Source organism: Impatiens glandulifera, chromosome 3 (genome assembly GCF_907164915.1).
Source record: "Impatiens glandulifera chromosome 3, dImpGla2.1, whole genome shotgun sequence".
Lineage (NCBI taxonomy): Eukaryota > Viridiplantae > Streptophyta > Magnoliopsida > Ericales > Balsaminaceae > Impatiens > Impatiens glandulifera.
In genome coordinates, this window is record NC_061864.1 from 36529813 (window position 1) to 36554410 (window position 24598).

Sequence of the window (24598 nt, forward strand, 5' to 3'; positions counted from 1 at the left end):
GTGAAGTCTAATGGGAAAAATGCTAATTTTATTTATAAAGTTTGATCAAAGTGTAAAATTTATTTATAAAGTTGTAAAATTTTATTTTTGTATATAAAGTTGTCAAAAGTGTCAAAATTATTTAAGATAATGGAAGTTATTTAACGGCGTTAGATTTGTATCCATGTGGCATTCACATATAATCCACCTATTATATATATATATATTTTTAAAACTATTTTCCTTTTTCATTTCAAACCAATCCTATTTTTTTTTACATACCTAACCTCCATCCTCTAGCAGCTGACCTCTTCACTTACAACCGCCATCACCCCCAATACTGCAAATTACACATTCCATTTGACTTGACTTGGAAAAATATGAAGATGATCAACGTACTGCGATACTAAACCCAATACTGCAAAATGAAAAATCAAGCTCATCGTTCTAATCATCTTCAATCTAATCATCATATCCATCTTACTCATCATATGTTTCGCCCATCCCAAAAACCACAATTCATCATTCAAGGTGCCACTGTCTTCACATTCAACCTCTCGTCATCGCCTTCTCCACCGTTGAATTTTCTCTCCTCCACTCTACAAATCACCATGGTCTCCAAAAACCCAAACGAGAATTCGAGTATCCTACAATTAAGTTTGACAGTCATGTCGATTGGAAGATCGGGGCGTTAAATACCCGTAAGTATCATATTCATCTACTCTGTTCTGCTCAATGGCGAATGATGATCGATGAAGCAGGCGGCGATGTCAACTGCTGGTGACAAGGAGTCGACGGGCGGTTGCTGTGAAAAAGTCGGTAACGACGCTAGTGAAGTGAGGATGGGGTTAGGTCTGTAAAAAAAAGGGTTTGTTTGAAATGAGAAAAGAAAAATAATTTTAAGAAATATATATATAATAGGTGGATGCCACGTGGATAAATATTAACCCCGTTAGATTTTTTCCGTTATCTTAAATATTTTTGACATTTTTTGACAACTTTATATACAAAAATAGAATTTTACAACTTTATAAATAAATTTGACACTTCGCTCCAACTTTATAAACAAAATTGACATTCTTCCTGAAGTCTAATGTCTAAACTTTAATGTTATTTTTAAAATTAAAGTGTAATGTATGATAAACTAAATTGTATTGTTAAAATCTAATGATATTTTTAAAATTGAAGCGCAATTGTCTAATAAACTAAAGTGAAATATTGTCCCGAATAAGTCTATATTTGGGACCATTTATTCCCGAACAAGATCATGTTTGGGAATAAATGATCTCCGAACATGACTATGTTCGAGAATAAATGATTTCGAACTTGACCATGTTCAGGAATATGTTTCTCGAACATTACCATGTTTGGGAATAAGTTTCCCGAACATTACCATGTTCAAGATTATCTTTCTCGAACATGACCATGTTCAGAAATAAATAGGCCCCAAACATGACCATGTTTGGAAATATTTTTTCCATACATGACTATGTTCAAGTATAAATGGTCCCAAATATGGTAATGTTCGAGAATAAGTGATCCCGAACAAGACCATATTCGAAATTATTTTTCCTGAACATGACCATATACGGGAATGTTTTCCCCACACATGACCATGTTCGGGAATTAATGGTCCCGAACATGGTCTAGTTCGGAAAGTAATGGTCCTAAACTTGGTCATGTTGTTGAAGATTTTAAGTAGCCTATGAAACAATAAACCTATCAATAATGAACCTCTGAATAAAAATCATATGAATAATCAATATATGAATAACATGGTTGTAACTTTATCCAAAAAACAATCCTATGAATAACAGGCAGAAATTGTTCTTGCAAAGTAAGAGCATTAAGATTTATCAATTTTCTTCTACAACTGTGTTATTGATAGCTTTTCTGAATTCATACATAACAGTTTCTAGAAACTTATACACACCTCAATTACCAAGAGACTCATTTGAAATCGCAAAAAAAAAATGAATATGTCTTCCTTAAAAGAACCCAAATATCTTATTATTGGGCTTAACATTTTTGAATCTCATAAGAAAGAAGAAATCGTCGAAGTTAAAAGTTGTGGAAGAAGGAAGATGAAATTGTTGAAGTCTGAAGTCGCGTAAGAAAAAAGGAAGAAGAATGTCAAAGTCGCGGAAAAAGAAAAATGAACCATTCGAAACCCAGAAATCAAAAATAGAGAGAGTGAGAAGAGAGAGAATGAAGAGGGATTAAAAAAAAATAGTCCACCGTGGATTTTTTCACGGTGACTGCCATTTTAGTTCGTATTACTCATTATTTTACTTCAAGCATTTTGTAACGACATTTTATACTCTATCATTCGGCTTATTTGGGACCTCACTTTAAAGTTTAAACAATATTCTTTAATAATGTCTCATTAAACTTCACTTCGAGCATTTTGTACCGATCTTCTCCTTACAATTGATCTTTCTCAATTGACTAACACTTACTCTCTCAATTTGAACTATAATTCCTTCATCCGTCAAATTCGGACTAACACATACTCTTATATATTATCTTTCAAATATAATATTGATAATGGTTAAATTAAAATAAATTAAAATTTTTAATTTAAAAACAACTAATATTCTACAAAAATAAATTTATAACTTACTAATATTGTGACATTGTTTTATGAATTCTCTAATTATCTCTCATTAGCCTTCACTTTGAGCATTTTTTTACCAATCTTACTATTACATTTGGCATTCCCCAAACAAGCTCTCATATTACTAATCTCATGACTAACACTAAATAAAATAAATTTAAAATTTTAATATAAAATAACTAATATTCCACCAAATATTGTTACCTCATTTTAGCATTCCCTAATCGATCTCTTATTATAGATCTCTTTTCGAGTAATTTTTATAGATTTTACAATTAATTTTAAGTATGTATTCACATATATCATCCTACCCTTACTTTTGGCATTCCCCAACCACTGCAAATTCGTACACGCGTTTACGTTATGACTCACATATAAAATCTTACCCTTACTTTTTGTCTTCCCATCGACCAATAAATTCACACACGCATTAACTTAGGAACTCACATATGCTATCACATAAACTATGCATTATTTTAATATTTAAAAATTCGCATCAATTGAAAATCGAACTATAGTCTCAAATACTATATGTGAACACTTTAACCACTAAATCACTTGTGATTATTAAATTTAATTTCATATTTTATGTATGTATATATATTTAATCATTGTAAATTAATAATGGATAAAATATATATGAATAAAAAAAATTAATTAATTATATAAATAATTAATCTGTAAATAAGATATTAAAATAATTTTTTATTAAATTATTTAGAATTTCAATTAAAAATTAAAGTAAAACTATCTTGAAAATTGAATATTTTTAGATAAAATTAGACCGGTTCACAGAACTGAACATAAATAAACCTTCCATGCAGGAACAAAGAACCGGACCAGTCAAAGTACCCAACCGGATTGAGAAAATCGGCTGGTCAGATCACTCAACCGGTTAAGAAGCTCCACTGGTCAAGTTATCAAACCGACCTAAAACATGACCGCTCAAAAGAAGGCTGGAAACACCAGACAGCCGGCCAACCGACTCTGAGAAGTGGCTTGACCTTGAGAAAAGAAAAGCTGACCTGCTCAAAAATAAGAGAGCCAACCCACAACCGCATAGGACAAACCAAAGATCACCCTCATTTAAGGCTTTCGTAGAAAAACCGAAGTATCCAAAACCGAGTGCCAAAACGACAGTTAAAATCTTAGCAAAGAAAGTTGTCCGGTTTGTCAAAATCTGGGTACCCAAGGGACTAACCGCATGTGGACCCAAGTAAATGTGGGTACCAAATAGTTGTAAATATGTACATTTTGCAGGATATAAAGAAACGGCTAGGAAACTCCGAATGGTACTTGGATAGTGGTTGCTCCAGGCATATGACCAGGAACAACAATCTGCTAACCGACATCAGAATAGAAACCGGTGCACTAATCACTTTCGGTGACAACTCAAAAGGTAGAAATGTGGGCAAGGGTAAGATTGTCCATGGTAACCTAACAATTGATAATGTGCTCTTAGTTGAAAACCTACGTTTTAATCTGCTGAGTATCAGTCAAATGTGTGATGCTGGATACACGGTAGAATTTCTTAAACATGCATGCCTAGTTAAGAATTCTCGAGGTACCATACTACTAACCGGAAATAGGCTAGGAAATATCTACAAGGTAGACTGGAAAACTAAGGTAGAATATCCTGTATGCATGATAGCTAAGACTGATCAAACCTGGTTGTGGCATAAAAGACTAAACCATCTAAACATGAAAACCTTAAACTATATTCGCGGTAAAAAGTTAGTCGACGGAATCCCTGACATAGTGTTTAATAAGGATAAGGTTTGTTCAGCATGTCAAATGGGTAAACAAACTAGGTCAACATTTAAAAGTAAAGGAAACATTCAATCTAACCGATGCTTAGATCTCCTTCACATGGATTTATTTGGACCAATTCAGGTCATTAGCCTAGGAGGTATGCTTTACACCATGGTAGTTATTGATGATTACTCTAGGTATACATGGGTAATATTTCTACCATCTAAACGTGAAACCGCATCAAACTTGATCACATTACTTAAACGTTTGCAAAATGAAAAATCAACTCGCATTAATAGCATTAGAAGTGATAGAGGTACCGAATTTACCAACAGCACTTTAACCGCATTTCTTGATGAATCCGGTATTAGACACGAGTTGTCTAGTACTAGGACTCCTCAACAAAATGGCCTAGCCGAGAGAAGAAACCGGACTCTCAAGGAAGCCGCACGGTCCATGATAGCCGATTCGGGTATTGCTCAGAAATTTTGGGCTGAGGCTATCAACACTGCATGTTATACACAAAACCGGTCTCTGATTAACAAGTTTCATAACAAAACACCGTATGAGGTATACTTTAACAGGGTTCCCAACCTTAAGTACCTTAAGATTTTCGGTTGTAAATGCTACATTCACATAAATGGCAAAACCTATCTTTCTGCTTTTGATGCAAAAACCGATACTGGGATCATGTTAGGTTACTCAGCAGTGAGTAAAGCATATAGAGTGTACAACAATAGAACCTTAACCATGGAGGAATCACTTCATGTTGTCTTCGACGAATCGGTCGAAAGTAATACTGCATCATGCTTTGATCTACACAACAGATTGGAAAATAACAATATCCATTATGATGGTGAAGATGAAATTCCGGTTTTCAGGCGGTTTGTCCATGACCAAATGGGTAATGATGAAACCCAGCCGGACCAAGCTGTCCCACGACAGGAAGCTGACACTTCGGTCCAACCCGAGGAAATCGGTCGGTCTGGAATTCCCGTTCAGCCTACCGATATGTCTAGCCTTGATCAAATAAACGGTAACTTGGTAGACACCCCTGAACCGAATTTCAAAAGGAATACCAAGCATCCTCCTGAGCAAATTATAGGTGACCCTTCAGAACCTGTTCGAACTAGGCGTCAAATTCTGGAGGAATACTTTAATTCCGCCTTTATATCCCAGATTGAGCCGAAAAGAATAGATGAAGCATTGTCAGATCCGGATTGGATCTTGGGAATGCAAGAAGAGCTAAACCAGTTTGAGAGTAATAAAGTCTGGTACCTAGTCCCTAGACCGAAAGATCAACCGGTCATAGGAACAAGATGGGTATTTAGAAATAAACTCAATGAAGACGGTTTGGTCACGAGGAACAAAGCCAGATTGGTGGCACAAGGTTACAAACAGGAAGAAGGCATTGATTTTGAAGAATCATTTGACCCTGTAGCTAGGATTGAAGCTATTAGGATTTTTCTAGCATTTGCTGCATTCAAAAACTTTAAGGTTTTCCAAATGGATGTTAAAAGTGCATTTTTGAATGGTGACTTACGTGAAGAGGTGTATGTTGAACAACCACCCGGTTTCAAAAATGTCGAACTACCAAACCATGTATACCGGTTAAACAAAGCTTTATACGGTCTAAAGCAAGCACCTAGAGCCTGGTATGACACACTAACCGCATTTTTATTAAAACATGACTTCACCATCGGTTCGGTGGATAAAACGTTATTTAAATTTGAGAAAAGGGGGCATATCCTACTTGTTCAAATCTATGTAGATGATATCATCTTCGGTTCAACCGATCCTAAGTTATGTGATAAATTTTCAACCCTGATGACTAACAAGTTTGAAATGAGTATGATGGGGGAATTAAGTTTCTTCCTAGGTCTTCAGGTCAAACAACTCGAAGAAGGAACTTTCATTAGCCAACCCAAGTACACTAAGGAACTGTTAAAGAAATTCAGGATGGATACATGCTCCTCAGCGGCTACTCCAATGAGCTCATCGGTCAAATTGGACAAAGATGATGAGGGTCAATCAGTAGACCTAACCGCCTACTGGGGCATCATCGGTTCTCTCCTATACCTGACAGCAAGTAGACCGGATATTCTATTTGCAGTCGGTGTGTTGAAGATTCCAAGCCAATCCAAAACAATTCCACTATACAGCCGCAAAGCGAATATTGAAATACCTAAAGGGAACACCTGACGTCGACCTGTGGTATCCAAAGGATTCATCCTTTAACCTAACGAGCTATTCAGATGCAGACTATGCGGGTTTCAAGATTGATAGAAAAAGCACCAGCGGAACATGCCAATTCCTAGGTGACCGGCTTGTCTCATGGCATAGCAAGAAACAAACATCAGTTGCCACATCAATAACAAAAGCCGAATACCTGGCGGCCGGAAGCTGCTGTTCACAACTTCTTTGGATCCAACAACAACTAAAAGATTTCGGTGTCACAGCCGAAGAGTCTCCAATCTTCTGTGATAACACCAGTGCTATAGCAATTACCTACAATCCGGTTCTACACTCCAGAACCAAGCACATTGACATCAGACACCACTTCATTCGGGAACATGTCATGCTGAAGTATATCCGGCTGGAATACGTACCAACAGATCAACAAGTAGCCGATATCTTCACCAAGCCTCTACAGGAAGCTAAGTTCTCTCAATTCAGACTTACACTCGGTTTAACCGATATTAGTCAGATCATCCCTAAGGATGCTTAAAAGGAAAATTGGTTCGGACAGACAAAACCGGTAGTTCTTCCTAAACTGTTGGATTTCAAATTTCCCAAGGTATCTATGGAAAAACCGTCTGGTTTATCAGTCAGAGTAAACCGACCGGTTATTTAGTGCATGCACCAAATACCTGCATCGGGACGAACAACTACTAACTGACCGGTTCGGAAATAGTTTATCTTAGATTATTTGAACTTCAAACAAAAGTGGAATAATTATCTGTGTTTAAACTTATCTGTTCTGAAAACTTACCTTTTCGGAGTAAAATGGTCGCACCTAAAAAGACGTGAAGATTTGATATCTTTCATGGTCCAGGTCTATGACCAACATCCTAGGCTGTAGACATGCTTATTTCATGCAAAACTTTTTATCCTATGGATAATAGACATTATCACCTGTGATACCTGGATAATAAGATCCCCTCTCCACTAGTATATAAGATGAACAAACCTTAAACAAAACAATCACAAGTCATAACTCACTCTCTCACTAAGATAAAAATGTCTTAGTTTCCAAACATCTTTCAAGTGGACTTCAAATCTGCAAAGAGTACTGAACACTATGATGTGTTCAAAATGATCAAATCACTTGAAGACATAGGTCTTCAATACGACCTGGATGACAAGCATGTCATCTATCCTGAATCCGTGCTAGAATTCATGTACAACGCAAGGATTTTCAGAGGCACACCGCACTTTGACACCCACATCCAGTCAAAGGTGGGCGGTATAGTATTCGACTTCACGGAGAATGACTTTGGGAGGTGCTTTGGCTTGCCAAAGCAAGGACTAACCGATCTCAACGTTCCGGCCGACTTAAAGGCTGAGATCTCTCTAACCTTTGCCCGGTCTAACCAACCCGTCGATGACCATGGCACAAAGTCACTATTGAGGGCTGAATATCAGCTCCTCAATGACGTGATAGGTCGAAGCATCTTAGGGAGAGATGTGACGAATACCTACTGTACCGCATCCTTTAACATGATGGCTGCTATAACCACCGGGACACCGGTTAATTGGTCAAGGGTACTGTTCGACGTCCTAATCTGGATGATTGGCGTTCGAACAGTCGGCCTCGTTCCCCAACTGAGCTGTGTGCTTCTTGAGCTTGGCGTACCGACTTGTCCGAGCGAAGGCCTGAATCAAGCTCAAGTGCTAACCAAGGAAGTCACCAACTCGTTCTACGAGCGGTTTCAGAAGGATTAGAAGAGGAGGAACCGTCGCAACAACCCCAACGGTGCCGTCACCTCCAGCGGTTATTAGGTCACTCCTTCCTGCAACCGGTCATTTTGCTGCACGCACCGGTTGTATCTTTGTTTAATCCCGTTATGATCAACTCGGCTTTATCTATGTTATTTTCGGTTTTATCTATGTTACCCTCGGTTTTAGTTGGTTCCCTTATCTTGTTGCATCAGTCATTAATGAAATGTTACATTTAATTAATGAAGCAACTCCCAACCACCTGAGTATTTACTATCCAACTAACTTGGTTAATTTTCAACTAAATCCCTACCTCGAGCTCCGCAATCAGCCTCTCCCCAATGCACTTTGGAAACACAAATATTCTTCTCTAATAAGACAAAACTGACATTCAATGTTGATGTTTTCCCTCCAAAACCGGATCTATATAAAGAGACCTTTCCTAATCAAATTAGCATATCTCAAATCATAAATCTCTTGAACTCTCTCTCTCTCTCTATTAGCAAAGTTTGAACCATGCCGAGCCGAACTCTAGGAAACTTCTTGAGCATCAACTTCGATTCATGTATGGAACATTGGGATATAGAAACAAAGGAGGTCATGTTTGAATCTCTCATTGACACCGGTCTTCGAACCTTTCTCGAAGAATCCGGTCCCATACTTCTTGAGGATGTTAAGACCTTCTTCAGAAGTGCTTGCATCAGAGGTAACTATATCGTCTCCACGGTGAGAGACCATACCTTCTGGCTAGATGAAGCCGAATTTGCCCAAATGTTCAACTTGCCCACAGAAGGGTTTTCCGACTTCCCAACCCGGGTGGGAAGTGCAGCAACCGATCACGCAATGTTCTTCTCTGGAACCGATGTACCGGTGGAAAATCATGGGTTAAAAACCCGCCTTGCTCACCACATACAACTCCTTCATGAGATTGTAAACCGCTCTATCATTTGTCAATCTCCGAATCAGCGTTACTCCAAGAAAATATTCGACATGATGACCTATATTGTAAGCAACACGGCCATCAATTGGTCATCGGTTATCTTCCAGAACTTGAAAACAATGGTGCTGACCAAGAAAGGTCTCGGTTATGCTCCTCACATCAGTCGAATCATTCTCAAGTACCGTCCAGAATTCGGACCGGGTGAACCGGCATCTCCTTCAAACATCCTTGACATAGATGGAGTGGAAGAAAAGCTCTCAAGAGTCGTTATCACATAAGTTATACCTTTATCTCTTATGTATTTCTATTTCCAAACCGATCCATATATCGGCTTCTATCTTGTACTTTCATTCAATGAAACTCTATTTCAGTCTAAATAACCGGGTTCTCATAACAATTATAATATCCATCTAAGTAACCGGTTAATATTATTAAGTAACTTCGTTTTCATTGAAATATCCGGTCAATATCAAAGAAACCGCATTCACATCTTCGCGGCTATACACGGTTTCGAGAAGAACCGCTTAATTCAAAGTTGCAAAAACTCTGCTTATTCAAATAACCGGTTAAAATTCGATAACCAAAAACTTTCCGGTCAAGGTCGAAACACCGCATCATCGCGGTTAACAAATTTGAGGGAAATTTCGTGCCCAGAACTTCCCGCTCAAAACAATCCCGCCCTTGTCTTCCCGCCTCTGATTTTGGCGCCCTCAGCTTCCCGCCCATTGATTGCCGCCTCTCTAATTACCGCCTTTTGGCTTCCCGCCCGTGGATTGCTGCCTTTTGGCTTCGAGGGAAAAATCCCGCCCAAAAGTTGATGGGACGGTTGAGCTTCCAGACCGCGCCTATAAAAAGGGTCCTTGGCCATTTCATTTTCCTCTTACGCGAAATAGCTTTCTCTCTCTAAGCTATCAAACTTTCTCACAGCGGTTACTTTCTTGTTCTCTCAAACCCTCAATCTTCAACAATGGGTCGTGCTTCGACTTTATTCAAACATATCATTCAGGTGGATTTTGAGGAGATCCGACAAAACGGTTCGACACCAGCCGAAGGAGGTTCTATCCCGGATCACCGAAGCCGGACTCGAGTACTTTTTAGGCGGTCCTTTTGTTCTCTACAGAGAAGCGGTTGAAGAATTCTTCAACACCGCATCTCTCTCTGGCGACAAAATAACCGCAACCGTTGACGGCAAGAAATTCGATATAACCGAAGAGTCGGTTGCGGAAATCCTACGTCTTCCAACGAATGGCCGCAATGCTTCGATGGAACTAGATCCAAAGACATTCGAGGCGGCCTGCCAAATTCTCTCGGCAACCGGTGCTCCTGTAAAAGTATCCGGTAAGAAGTCATCACTGCGACCGGAATATATACCGCTATGTGACATCTTCACTAAGTCGGTTCAAGCGAGAGGTGGAAACTTCGACAACCTCACAAAGGCCAAAATCGAGATGCTTATCGGCTTACAGGAAGGTGTACACGTTAACTGGGCGAAGGAGGTTTTCAACAACCTAAAAGACATGGTGAAACCGGATTCCACCCGGTCATGGGGATACGCCATCCCTCTTGGAAAAATCATGCTCCACAACAACATCAACACCGGTCCTGGTGTTGTTCTCTCATCGAGGAAGATAATAAAATCTCGACAATTCCTGGAGAGGAAGCAGCCGGCCCCCAGTTCTACAGATGGCCGAAGGAAGAAATCTACCGCCAAGACACCGGCTCCGGTAAAAGACAAGTCCGGAAGCAAGAAGGGTAAGAAACCGATAGTATTCACGGAACCGCCCTCGCAAACAAGAGATGAGGAAGACTGGGCCTCAACGTCTGACCGAACCGGCACGCAGAACACGGATGAAAATCCGTCTGATAAAGAAGAAGGACCGAATGACGAAGAACAATCGGCTACAAGTCTTGACAATGCCGGTACGGCCGCAAGCCCTAAAAACATTGATGCCGGTGCAGACGGCCGTGAGGAGGAAGAGACTCCCGTTGACAACGACCGAAAGATAGCCGCGAACATTGTACGACAAATCATGGAGGAAATCGAGCTGCGAGCTCAAGCGGCCGCCGCAGTATACCGGGAATGGTTCGAGTACCGATCTGACAAATTCTTCAAGCACATGCTATCGGGCCTAACCGATGGACAAAGTTTCAGAAGGCTGAAGGAGATGGAGGAAGACGTTATCAGACTCACAAACGCCGAGAATCCTAACAAAGCCATGGATCGACATGCAATAGTGAAACCGCATGCTCGGCTACAAAAGTTAACCGTGCACATACGAAAGCTTACAGAAAGGTATGTTGCGGGAACACCGAAGGCTAAGTTACAACTCCTGGTGGTGGATATGCTTGAGGTCAAGAAAGGAGAACTCACTAACGAGATAGAAGAGATTGAAGCGGTGCGCAGACAGCGAGGTACCACGCACTCACCGCGTCCTGAGACCGATGACGGTCAGAATCGAGGTGAAACGCCTCCCCTAGAGGATCCGGTCATAAACGAAACCGACGAAAGAACGGAGACTCCTTTCACCGGGCCACTTGAAACTGATCAACCTGGGGATTCCGAACCGGGCGTCACAGAAGAAAGGGTCAAGTCCCTTATTCAAGAGTTTGCCGACTCTAAGGTTCGACCATGGAAGAGGAAAATCAAGAAATTCGCGCGCCAAACAATCTTGTTAGCCGAAAAAACGAGGGATGATCTTGTGAAGGCAGAGGACCGGATCACGGAAATAGAAGTTAACTACCGTGACGACACGGTTCTGCGCAACGATTATCTTAAGCGAACCGAAGACTTGGAAGAAAAGACCTCCAAGATGGTGGATGACATGGAACGGTTTCAAAGGGAAACCGAGCAACAGTTCACAAAGGTCGATGAGGACCTAGGGCGGTCAAGCAATGAAGTCGGCTCGACACTTGACAGGGTCACAGATCTGGAAAAGAAGAATGCAGGCCTTGAAGACCGCAACGACAAACTCGAAGCCGACCTCAAGGCGCTCACCGAACAGGTGAATGAGCTGATCAATGCCAAGTTGGCTGCCGATACAGCGGTTGAGGAGGCAAACGCTCGAGCGGCGAAGGACATTCAGGATGCGCTGGACGAAGAAACGCGGAAATCAAAGGAACCACCGCGATTGACTGAAGAAGAATTAGCCGAACGCACACAAAATATAGCGGCTAAAAATCCGGCACTTGCGAAGTCAATGGCAGCTCAAGCAGCCGAAGATGCAGAACGGTTAAATACTGAAAAACGAAGGCTCGCCGAATTTGCAAGGGCTCACAAGAAGACCAAGGCGGTTTCTTCCTCTTCGGTTCCGGAAAAACGGAAAAGGAAAACATCATCAAGGAAGGTTCAAGTAACCGAGATGCTGGAGAGGATCACCGAGACGAATATAGAAACTCCACCGCACCCGGATCCGCTAACCGAGGATGAAGACGAGGAGAATCTCGAGCCGCGATCTTCAAGACAGCGAGTTCTCAATGCGGTTCAAATCAGCCCGGTCGGTCAACCGCAAGCAGGAGGTTCTTCTTCAACACCGGCTCAACCGGTTGAGAACCAACCAACCGATGATATGATGAAAGACTTCCGGCTATCCGATTCAGAATAGGGGATTTCTTTTTCTATGTTTATTTCGGTGTCTATATATATAATATTTTTTCTTTCTTCGGTTAATTCTATATATATAAAGCTATTTTTGAAACCGGCCTATACTTGCATTCTTACATGGTTTTGATAATTTTAAATAAAATAATCAAAAAGGGAGAAATTGATATGATAAAAGATGAAAATTTTTCTCAAAATTTTTCCAAATTTTTTTCGAAAAATTCTCCCAAGTCAGTTTCAAAAATCCGGTCAAATAAAGAACCGGCCTACGTTTGCAATCTTACATGATTTTGATAATTTTAAATAAAATAATCAAAAAGGGAGAAATTGTTAGATAAAATTAGACCGGTTCACAGAACTTAACATAAATAAACCTTCCATGCAGGAACAAAGAACCGGACCAGTCAAAGTACCCAACCGGATTGAGAAAACCGGCCGGTCAGATCACTCAACCGGTTAAGAAGCTCCACCGGTCAAGTTATCAAACCGACCTAAAACATGACCGCTCAAAAGAAGGCTGGAAACACCAGACAGCCGGTCAATAACCGGAAGTCATCAGGCTAAGTCAAATGACCGACCAGCATAAGAAGATACTTCGGGTATCTGTTGAGAATGATACCAAAGGAACAGACTGAACATTGCCATATTCATACAAGTCTGAGGACAGTCTGCAGGCTGCAGAAAACCGTCCTACAAGATCTTTCCACTTCAGGATAAATCAGAGGCAATCTTCCAAGTACAGACAACTGTCTATCCGACAGTTACCACATTGAGTAAAAGACAAACCTAGCCAGTTTGTCCTACATACTGGAAGAACAGACTGTCAATTCTGATAGGTTGACCGCCAGGTCTGAAAAGATGACCGCCAGGTCTGAATCACTGAAACTCTGCTCAGCCAATCAGATTCAAGGAAGTGAAATATGACCGTTGGCATATTTCACCTATAAAAGGAGCAGCTGAAGAAGAGTAAAGACACGGGACACAGTGAACAATTAATTTACAAGTGATAAGATTGTGTTCTCTCTCTAGAAAGCTTAAGTGCTAAATTGAAGTGTGTATTTACAATTTCGGTGTAAATTGTACGGGTGTTATCGAGCAGAAAATAAGTCTCGATCGGATTGTATTTGTATTCCTTAGTGAATATCCTTCTCGCGGTTTCGAGAGGAAGGGGTGACGTAGGAGTTTTATCTCCGAACATCCATAAAAACCTGTCTTGTTATTTACTTTCTGCTGGTTTTACATTCTAACCGACCTACACCATTTTGACCGACTCTACACTATCTAAACCGAATCACCAAGTTACAAAAACCGACCCATAAATTTCCAAACCCGCCTTATACAAAAACCGGTTCTGTCTATCCTGTAAGTGTGCTGCTTCAACCTGAAACAAACATCTTCCGCGCTTGAACCTAGTTCAAGGGTTTGTGACAGTTTGTGTAGTATTGAAAACCCGGTGTTAATCTCTAACAGGATTAATCACCACCCTTTGAGTGAAACGCGCTAACCGGCCCAACCCTAGTCCTCCAGCCGCGACCTAGATCCTAACAAATATATAATTCTATTAAATTAATCAAAAATTTTTTAATTAATTTAATAATAAATTAAAGATATAATAAACCAATGAAAAATATTTAAGGTATAAAATTATTATCTTTTTAATAAATTATTTAAAAATTTTAATTAAAAACGCAGGTAAAAATATATTTAAAATTCAATATATGATTAAATTAAATTAATTAAAAAAGGTTAAAATATTGGTGAATATAATAAATATGGAAAAAAATAAAAAATATATATTTTAACCAAAATATATAAATTATTTTAAAAACAATTTAATAAATATTTTAGTTGCTGACTCATCTCCTTTAATTAAATTTTAACTAATAATTTGAAAAAATAGTACTCATCTCCTTTAATTAAATTTTGTAGTTGCTGACTCTTAATATTATTTCATAACTCGTTTGTATGATTAGGTGGGTTAACGGATTTTTTAACTTGATTCATTATGTCCCACTTTCGAATTATAGTCTAAAATATAAAATATATTTAATCACTACACCACTTGTAATTGATTACTTTAATTTAAAATTTTATGTATATATTAATATTTAATCATTGTTCAATATTAATAGATAAAATATATTTTGAATAAAAGATAATTAATTAGTTATATAAATAATAAATATGTCTAAACGGTATAATAATAAATTATTTAGAAATTTGAATTAAATGCAAAAGTGAAAATATTTTTAAAATCTAATATATTATTATACTAAATTCATTTAAAAAAAAGTTAAAATATTGTAATAATAGATAAAAACATATAATGAATAAAACAAATTAATTATATAAATAATAAATATGTAGAGAATGTATAAATTTATTTAGAAAGTTTAAATATAGACTAAGGTAATTTTTTATTAAACCTAATATATAATTATATTAAGTTAAAAAAAAATAATTAATAGTGCATATAATAAATATAGAGAGGGTATATATATATATATATATATATATATATATATATATATATATATATATATATATATATATATATATATATATATATATATTTAATTATTGTTATCAATAATAGATAAAATATATAATAAATAAAAGAAAATTAAATAATTGTATACATAATAAATATTAAGAGAAAATATAAAATAATTTTTAATAAAAGTTTTAGAAATTTAAATTAAAAACTAAATTAAATATATATTTTTAAATAAAATATATAATTATATTAAATTAATAAAAATGTTAAAATATTGCAATAATACATAAAATATTTAATGAATAAAAAAATTAATTAATTATATAAGATATAAAATTATTTTTTTAATAAATTACTTAAAATTTTTAATTAAAGACTAAGATAATAATACTTTTTAAATCTAATATATAATTATATTAAATTAAAAAGAGTTAAAATAATGATACATATTTAAGAGAAAAATTAAAAATATATATATTTAATTAAAAAAATACATTTTAAAATTAAGTTAATAAATATAGAGAGTAATAATGTAAAAAGAATTTCTCGTGTCTCTTAATTAATTTTTTTTTTAATTTAATTATTTAGTTGGTGACTATTCATGTTATTTCATAATCCTTTTGTATGATTCACGGGTTAACAAATTTTTTAACACGATCTATTTTGTTTCATAAAACGGATCGTGCATCGTGCTTCTAGAACCCACTAATCTAGAGCTTTTAAACTTACGCGTTATTATATATACTAGAATAATTTTCATGCGATGTATACGGATAAAAATATAAATAATATATAAAATATAAAAATATAATTATTTTAAAATATGTATTCAATATTTAAAATTCATAATAAATAACGAATAATATATTAGAATAAATATTAGAACACTATCAATCTACATCTTATTCACTTCGGTATCTTCTCATATATACCATCACATATTTGTTTCCATTGGAACTCTAATATAGTGACCTTACACTTTCACTTTGATCAAACAACTAATCTTCTCGAATAGTGTAAGCATCAAAATCAATTTCTTTCGCAATCGACCACTCATATCTTTATCTTACTTTTACTTTGACTAATCAAAAAACTTATCATTCCACATTTATCCACCAATAATAATTGACCTTTAATCTTTCGAAATCTTACTTTCACTTCATCAAACAACTCATTTTCTCATATATTTATAATATACAACCCGATATTCTTATCTCACTTCGGCTAACCATACATTTCATTCAACATTTATTCACCCCTATCGAACTTTCATCTCCATACCTTATTTTTATTTTGACAAATTAACCATCGCATTTCACATTTATCCACAAATTCACAGTCGACCTCTCATCTCGATACTTATTTTTATTTCGTCAAACAATCCATCTCTTAACATATTTTACAATATACAACCTGACATTATTTATCCTCAGTTCAGCTAACCATCCATCTCATTCCACATTTATCCACCCCAGTAATCGACCTCTCATTTTAATCTTACACTTTTTCTTCGGTGAAATCAATTAACTTCGACATTACTAATCTCTTGACTCTCCTCACTTTGGTTAACAATCACCAACCGACCTCTTTTCTTGTGACCCATCTTCTCCTATATTTTACAATGTACAAACTGATTTTTTTATCCCCACTTGGACTAACTTAAAATTTCATTCCACATTATCTACACACTAGTTAAACCTCTCATATTGTGACCTTACACACTTTCATTTTTGTCATATCTACCATCTCAAACATTATCAATCTCTTTTACCCTCACTTTGACCCATCAATCCCCTAACCAACCTTTCATCGCGTGACCTTACTTACTTCCATTAATCAATGATCTCATTCCATATTTTTATCCCACCAATCTCAATCGACCTCTCTTCTCGAGACTTAAATTTCATTTTGGTCAAACAATCTATCTCCTCACATATTTTACAATAAACATCTTGACCTAATTATTCTCACTTCAACTGACCAACTATCTTATTCAACATTTATCCACCCTAATCGGACATCTCATACTGTGACCTTAAACTTTCATTTTGGTAGATTATCAATCTCTTTTACCCTCACTTTGCCCACCAATATCCAACCGACCTCTCATTGTGTGGTATATTCACTTCAACTAACCAACCCATCTCATTCCACATTTTTATCTACAAATCTCAATCAACCTCTCATTTTGAGACATTGCTTTCACTTCGGTCAAACAACTCAATCCTTACATATTTTAAAATAAAGAACCTAACATACTTATCCTCACTTCAACAAACCAACCAACTCATTCCATATTTTTATACATCTCAATTGGCCTATAATCTCGTGACCTTACACTTTGGTCAAATAAACAAACTCCAAACCATCTCATTCCAAATCGTGAATGTCATTTACCCAACCACTAATATCATTGCGTATTTTAATTATCCTCCAAATCGACATTTAATCTCGTGAATGTCATTACCCACCCACTAATTTCGTCGCATATTTTAACCATAAATATCATTTTTTATCTTGTCATCTCCTCACTTTGATAAACTAACATTTTTATTTCACATACTAACTATCAATTCTCTTATAATAATTTAAAAATTATGCTTAACGGGATATGAACCATGGTCTTTATGAGGTTAATTTATATTTATAATTTTGTGTATGCATAAATAATTTGTATGTCTAATAATTAAAAAATACTTTTATATATATATATATATGATATTTGTATTTTTTTAATATTTCATAAATACTTGTTATTTTAATATATTTAAATAAATATTTTATTTTTAAAATTTATTAATTTTTTCACAAAGGTTTATTATACATATATAAATAAATTATTATACTATTAATGTTGATTTTTTAATATTGTTTTAAATAAATTTTGAATTATTAGTTTTATTTATTATGTATATTTTAAATAAATAGATGACAATCAATCAATCCACTCCTCAAATATTTTATAATAAACAATCCGACTTACTTATCCTCACTTCCTAAATATAATTTTATTTTTATCCGTTTCATTTTTTATTGACGGGTCAACCCACGATCCGACCCAAATATTAATTTTGTCTCATATATATCAAAATTAACCAAATCTCTTGACTCGACAATTCGAACACTTTAAATTATTATATATATATTAGTTAGTTAAAAAGTTGAACTTATATTGTTAAAAATGTTCCATGTTCGTCAAATTTGGTGTTAAATTCAAAATATAAAGTCGCATTGACTTAGTTGGTAAAAATGTTGTACTTGCTTTGTTAGGTTGAAAGTTCAAAACATACCTATAGCATTTTTAATTTTATTTTTAACCGTTTTAACCCATATATATCCATTTTGTCTCACATATATATCCAAATTAACCACATCTCTCTACCCGACAATCCGAATCCTTTAATTTTAAACATTATCATATATATATATATGCTTAGTTTATCATTTATTACCCCCACCAAGGTGATTCGGTGGAAATAACCAACCTAAGAGACCAAAAGTGGAACGTAATGACTATGTTGTATTTTCATTAAAAGTGGAGGGTAATGACTATGTTGTATTTTCATTAGAAGTGGAGGGTAATGACTATGTTGTGTCAATGTTATGTTGATTCTCCTTAATAAAAAAGAATCTCGTTTAATTAAAGAAGTAAACAAAGAGCATCCTTTTTCCCGAATTTAAATGGAATCAAACACAACCAAATAAAAAAACAACAATTCAAAACAACTGAGAATCAAACTGCCATAATATTTAATTAATCAACAAAAATGATTTATTGCGTCTTAAAAAATAATTCCCAAATTCTATGTTTGCTCGGATTGAAGGTAAGACCTAGTACTTGCTCAATTTTCTTCTTCGATCAATCATGCACATCTTCTATAACATATATCACTGTTGGTGTTCTCATCTTTTCTCCGTCCGCCTCCCTACATATAAGGTTCTCCCTCACTAACCTCTGCTGTTTTCTTTACCATACCCTTCCAAATTTCATTTGATGATTTACATATTATACTCCGTTGCAAACAAGAATTGAATAGAAAGGATCGCGCAAATCGGAAATACAAGAAATTTTTTGTATATAAAATTGAACACCAATTGTTCGACATATTGCTTCGCCTAAGATTCTCAAAGCTTTTTATGAAACTCTTTCATAAATTGAAATTTATTTTTGTTGTATCTTGATGCTAGTTAGGAGGATAATCTTCAACCTCAATTTGTGGTGTCATCTGGAAATGATTTGTTCGATCAATCATAAACATTAAAAAGTAACTCCATTGACCTTGTTGATTCAGATACTTGGAAGGTTTCTTCAGTAATAGCTAAGGCATGGAAAGGAACAAAAGGTTCATCAGAAATAGTAACCTTCTTTGATGATGGTCACTAGATAACCTTAATTCTGATCAAACCACTAATTTAAGTACTTACTCTTGGGTATCCATTATACAACCCTTAATCATCTAATGTTATTTTAGATTCATTACAAACGCCAACTAGCAATTAATGAGAAAAAAAGAAAAGAAAAAAATACTATCAAACAACTTGAGTTTCTTTAGGGCCAAACAAAAAGGTTCATCACCTTTGATTGAAAGAAATTTTGTAAAACATTTCAAATGATTATTCAAAAAAATTGTTGCATGTTGATGTTATCCTTTCATTAGAAAGATATTAATTTCTTATTTTATGAAACTATAAAAATCAGGTATTCTATAAAAACTTTGATGCACTTTAAACTTTGTACTCCCATATAAAATTGGTAATCCATACTTTGATGCTCATAATCATAAAATAGAAGATCACACTATCCATGGAAGCGATAAAGTAAATATTGGTAAGAATGAAGTGTCATATGTGGGTTGTCTCTTCTAAATTCTTATTGAAAAATTATATTTGTTCTGTCCACAATCTTCTTTCCACAGGATCTCAGGAAGATAATATAAAGGTTGACGAGTATTTTGTTTTTGGAAAAACGGTTTTCACTATTTCATTAAGAAGCCCAAAAATTGGGAGGGTCAAGAATCAAAACTAAAAAACCCTAGCTTTGATTATAAGATAACAAACAAACGAACCTAGAGTTTATGAATGGTAGCAATCAAACAATAGTACAATCAAAGATTACAATGAACATTCCCAATATTTTTGTAATTTCCATATTCGCCTTGTAGACCATGTTGCTTTATTCCACGTCCCCTTCATCGCTCATACTTCATGAAAGGTGATTGAATTGTAGTAGATTATGTTGTCCGTCTGCTCCCATTATTTAGCCTCCCATTATTTAGCCTACCTATGTATGAACCTGTACTAATTTGATAAAAAATATTCTTCTCAAAATTACAGTACTTTTATCAATTCTTTTCTCTACTTCAGTATTGCGGGTTTGAGGATCCATAACCCTAGTTTTCTCCTCACTCTTCTCCTTTATTATTTCATTTGGCTCAATTCTTCAGACTATCTCTCCAATGTCATACAGTTGGATCTAATATAAGTATGTCCAATTTTCATAATATCATCTAAGTTTGTTTCATTTTTGAATTGAAGAAAATAGATATTATGGATGTTTGTAGAAATCTTCTCCAGTCTTTTCTGCTCTCATTATTTCATTAGTGATTCCTTGGTAACTGGGAAAGAAACATGATTATTTCCTATGTATTTCTCAACAACTACATTTTCCCATTCTTTTATGCATTTCTCCTCCACTTCATTGGGAAATTTGAATTCAAAAGAAGAGTTGAGAATCTCAACTTTGTTTTAAACTCATCCAAGTAGATTTGATCTTTGTATGCAAGATCCTCGACTTTTTTTCTTCATTTTTTCCAGACTTCATTTAAAGTTTAGTTGGAATTACTCCAGATAGTATAGGTCTTTGATTTTGGGAACTTCATTAGCTCCCTCATTTTTTCTAGTGACCAGTTTACTATTTTTTCGTATTCTTTCTTCATCATTAGATTTCATCATTAAGATAATGTATATTCAATTGGACAGTTCTTTGCTGTATTTTTTCTTTGTTAAGCACAATTTCTAATTTCTTTGCAAGCATCAGTAGCTTTGTGATTTGATTTTTAAGCCCAAAGGGTTTGCTCTTTCAGTATACTCAACCTTCCATATTCCTTCATTTCCCCCCTATTTTATTGCTGCATTTTTTCAGAAATTTTATCAGTAATTGCTTTTACCTTTGGTCGCATTCCTATTTTTCTTGGATAATTTCTTTAACAATCCTATCAATATATCTTTCAACAGCATCCCTTAAACCTTCCATCACAAATTCTTTGACTTCCTTATTCTTATTGCTTTTATTTATTCTCATTTTAATAAAGAACAAAACACAACAACAAAGAAGAGCAATAATATAATAAAGTATACTAGAAACTCTAACTATTATAGAACAAGATAAATTAAAAACTATAACCTTTCAACCAAGCTTTATTGACGAATGAATGACCTAATAATTAGAGTCGATATTGTGTCGTTCGTATCGATTGTGTCGATTGTATCGATCGTGCCGATCGTGCGCACGTTCTTAATTTGACAAGCGACCATAAGAGAACACAATAAGAGAATCGCGACCTTAATACCGTGCTAAACGTGCCATTCATTCCGTTCGTGTTGATCTTTACGATCGTGCTGATCGTGCCGTTAGTGTCGATCATATAATGTAATACGACATTTAAAGTTTTAAGGTTGTATTTGGACATCTCTTTTCTATTTTTGAAACATGTGTTCAAGTGGTTAATCCCAGATTTTTGGTTCTTTTTGTTTTGATGTTTAGTTGGTTTGTTCTGGTCCACTCGATGACTACCGGTAATTCATCTGGCATGTGTTAATGATGAGTATGTTCCTTGTAATTAATCAGGCATCAGGGGTGACTAAATGATCAAGTTTGATGGCGCTCTTTGAAATTGTGCCTCGATTCGCTTCTTCTAAACTGTGTTGGGCATGGAGGTAGGCTAGTTTTTGATTGACGTTTTGACACATGGTGTTAGGAAAGGAGTCAACAATAGCAGAAGTTTGATCAAGTATTATTAACCGCGAAAACCTTTATTTGATATTAACTTTGTTAAGACAATACCTTTATTTGATACTAACAAGTCTTCGCAAACTCTTGAACAAAGTCAAGTGCGAAACTGTTTGTTTAGACTTAAAGCGGAAGATAAAGGAAAAGATGATTCGGAAAGTAAAGCACACAAGACACAACGTTTGTTTATGGATGTTCGTAGTAAAATCTCATACGTCACCTCTTCTTCTCGACCTCGAAAAGGATTCCATTAGAAGATTTGATTTGAATAGCACATCTACATAAATCCAGTCAGAAACCAGGTCTTAAACACTGCCTGTTTATGAATTTCCAGCTCACACACCACTTGTTGAATATATATTATCTACTCAACTTACAAAGAGCTCGCAATTAAATAAAAATGATACAATGCTTTTCGGTATGAACCCAGAGATTCAAGTCTGCTTTTTGTTTTCCTTTGATCTTCTTATATATCCAAAGCATGGTGAATAACACGTCTACACAAATCAAATTAAATACCAGGTCTTAAACACTATTTGTTTCTAAACCTCTAGCTCACACACCACTTGTTGAATATATATTATCTATTCAACTTACAAAGAGCTTACAATTAAAGAAAAGTGATACAATGCTTTTCTGTATGAACCTAGAGAGTCAAGTTTGATTTTTGTTTTCCTTCGATCTTCTTATATATCTAAAGCACAACACCGGTCGTATCTTCTTCAATGGACACTTGTCCTCTTCCGTTGGATGAATGCCAATATAGTACATCAGAGAATAATCAGAGAATATTCCTAAGATCGTGGTGTACTTGAATAATAACGCATACATGGAAGTTATTCATTTGTTGAAATATCTAGTCGGATGGATGCTTCTTTTTGAGTACTAACCACTATACTACAACACCTTTTTATTATCTTTATATAAATTAATATAATTGATATCACTTAACAATTATATATATATATATATATATATATATAATTTAACTTATATATAATTAAAACTAAGTTTTATCCATTCATTATCAAAGTCATTTCATAAATTATTATCTAACACATGGTTCTCGTTATTTTGGTTTTGTGGGGCAGTGTTAATTTGTTAATTACTTTAGCTGATTTATTTGGACTATCCTTTTTTTTAGTTATCGGCTTGTTTGGGTGTGGACTAGGCTATAACAATTGTACGAGATTTTTATTTTTATGAGGAAAGATTAGAAATCAAAATTCTCAAAATTCTAGTAAAAACCAATATTAAAATAAACTAGTATATATATATAGTATGAATTGCATTTTCTTCTTTACCAAAACAAATTAAAAATTAATTTTTTTCTTTTTCACAATAACAATTACATGAACTAAAATACAAACAAATAATATTCTTTAAGTGACACTTTATTGAATCAACATATCAGATGGCCGATCGCATAATCTCTCAATTTCTTTCATATTACAAAGGTTGTCCTCGATCTTTACTATTTTCTCTATCTGTACCAAAAAAATATTTTGTTAAACTTATCATTACAAACAAGGAATATATATATATATATATAACAATATTGAAATTTAAAAATATTATTGTAATCTAAAAATAAAAACAATACCTCATTTAATGCTAATCTCGCAACTTCTCTTTCTAATTGTCTTACAATTTTTAGTTTAACTTCTATTTCTTGCCTATCTGCAAATTAATATTAAATGTTTTAAAAGTTTCAATCTTGAAATTATGAAGATATATATGCAATAAAAAGTTAAATAAACCTCTTTGTTGGTCTTTTTTCAACGCTAACTTTGCAACTTCTCTTTCCCTTTGTATTTGTCTTTCTAGATTAAGCTTTTCCTATTCTATTTTGGCTTGATCAACTTTACCAACCTATAAAAAAATAGTGGTATAAATATAGAATAATTGTGAGTATAATCAAATTTTAGAAGAATCTATAAAGTGAAGTATTACATTCAATTTGTCCAACTTTGTTTTCACGATAATATCAGAATACCGACTCATTACAATTGTAACATGATGGGCTCTTTTTGGCGACGATGGAAGTTGTATCCAACCTAAAAAAATCTATAATCTTTAGTTTATTGTAAATCAAATCACATGTATGATGATAAATATTCTATTAAAAATATTATCTTACCTAAAAAAGAAGCATTATTCTTGTCTGGTGAAATATGTGGACTAGTTGAAAACTTATCATTATCATGAATATCGTAATCATCTCCTATTTTCCCTACTTCAACATATCGATTCATCTTGTTTAGTTT

General features: G+C 34.9%; 1 protein-coding gene across 1 annotated transcript; it reads left to right on the plus strand.

Annotated features, from left to right (window-relative positions):
* Positions 1-10801: 10801 nt before the first annotated feature.
* On the plus strand, positions 10802-12829 carry LOC124930192. Its single transcript, XM_047470548.1, has 2 exons — positions 10802-12145; positions 12230-12829. The coding sequence occupies exons 1-2, from the start codon at positions 10802-10804 to the stop codon at positions 12827-12829; spliced, it is 1944 nt and encodes a 647-aa protein (XP_047326504.1).
* Positions 12830-24598: the final 11769 nt, after the last annotated feature.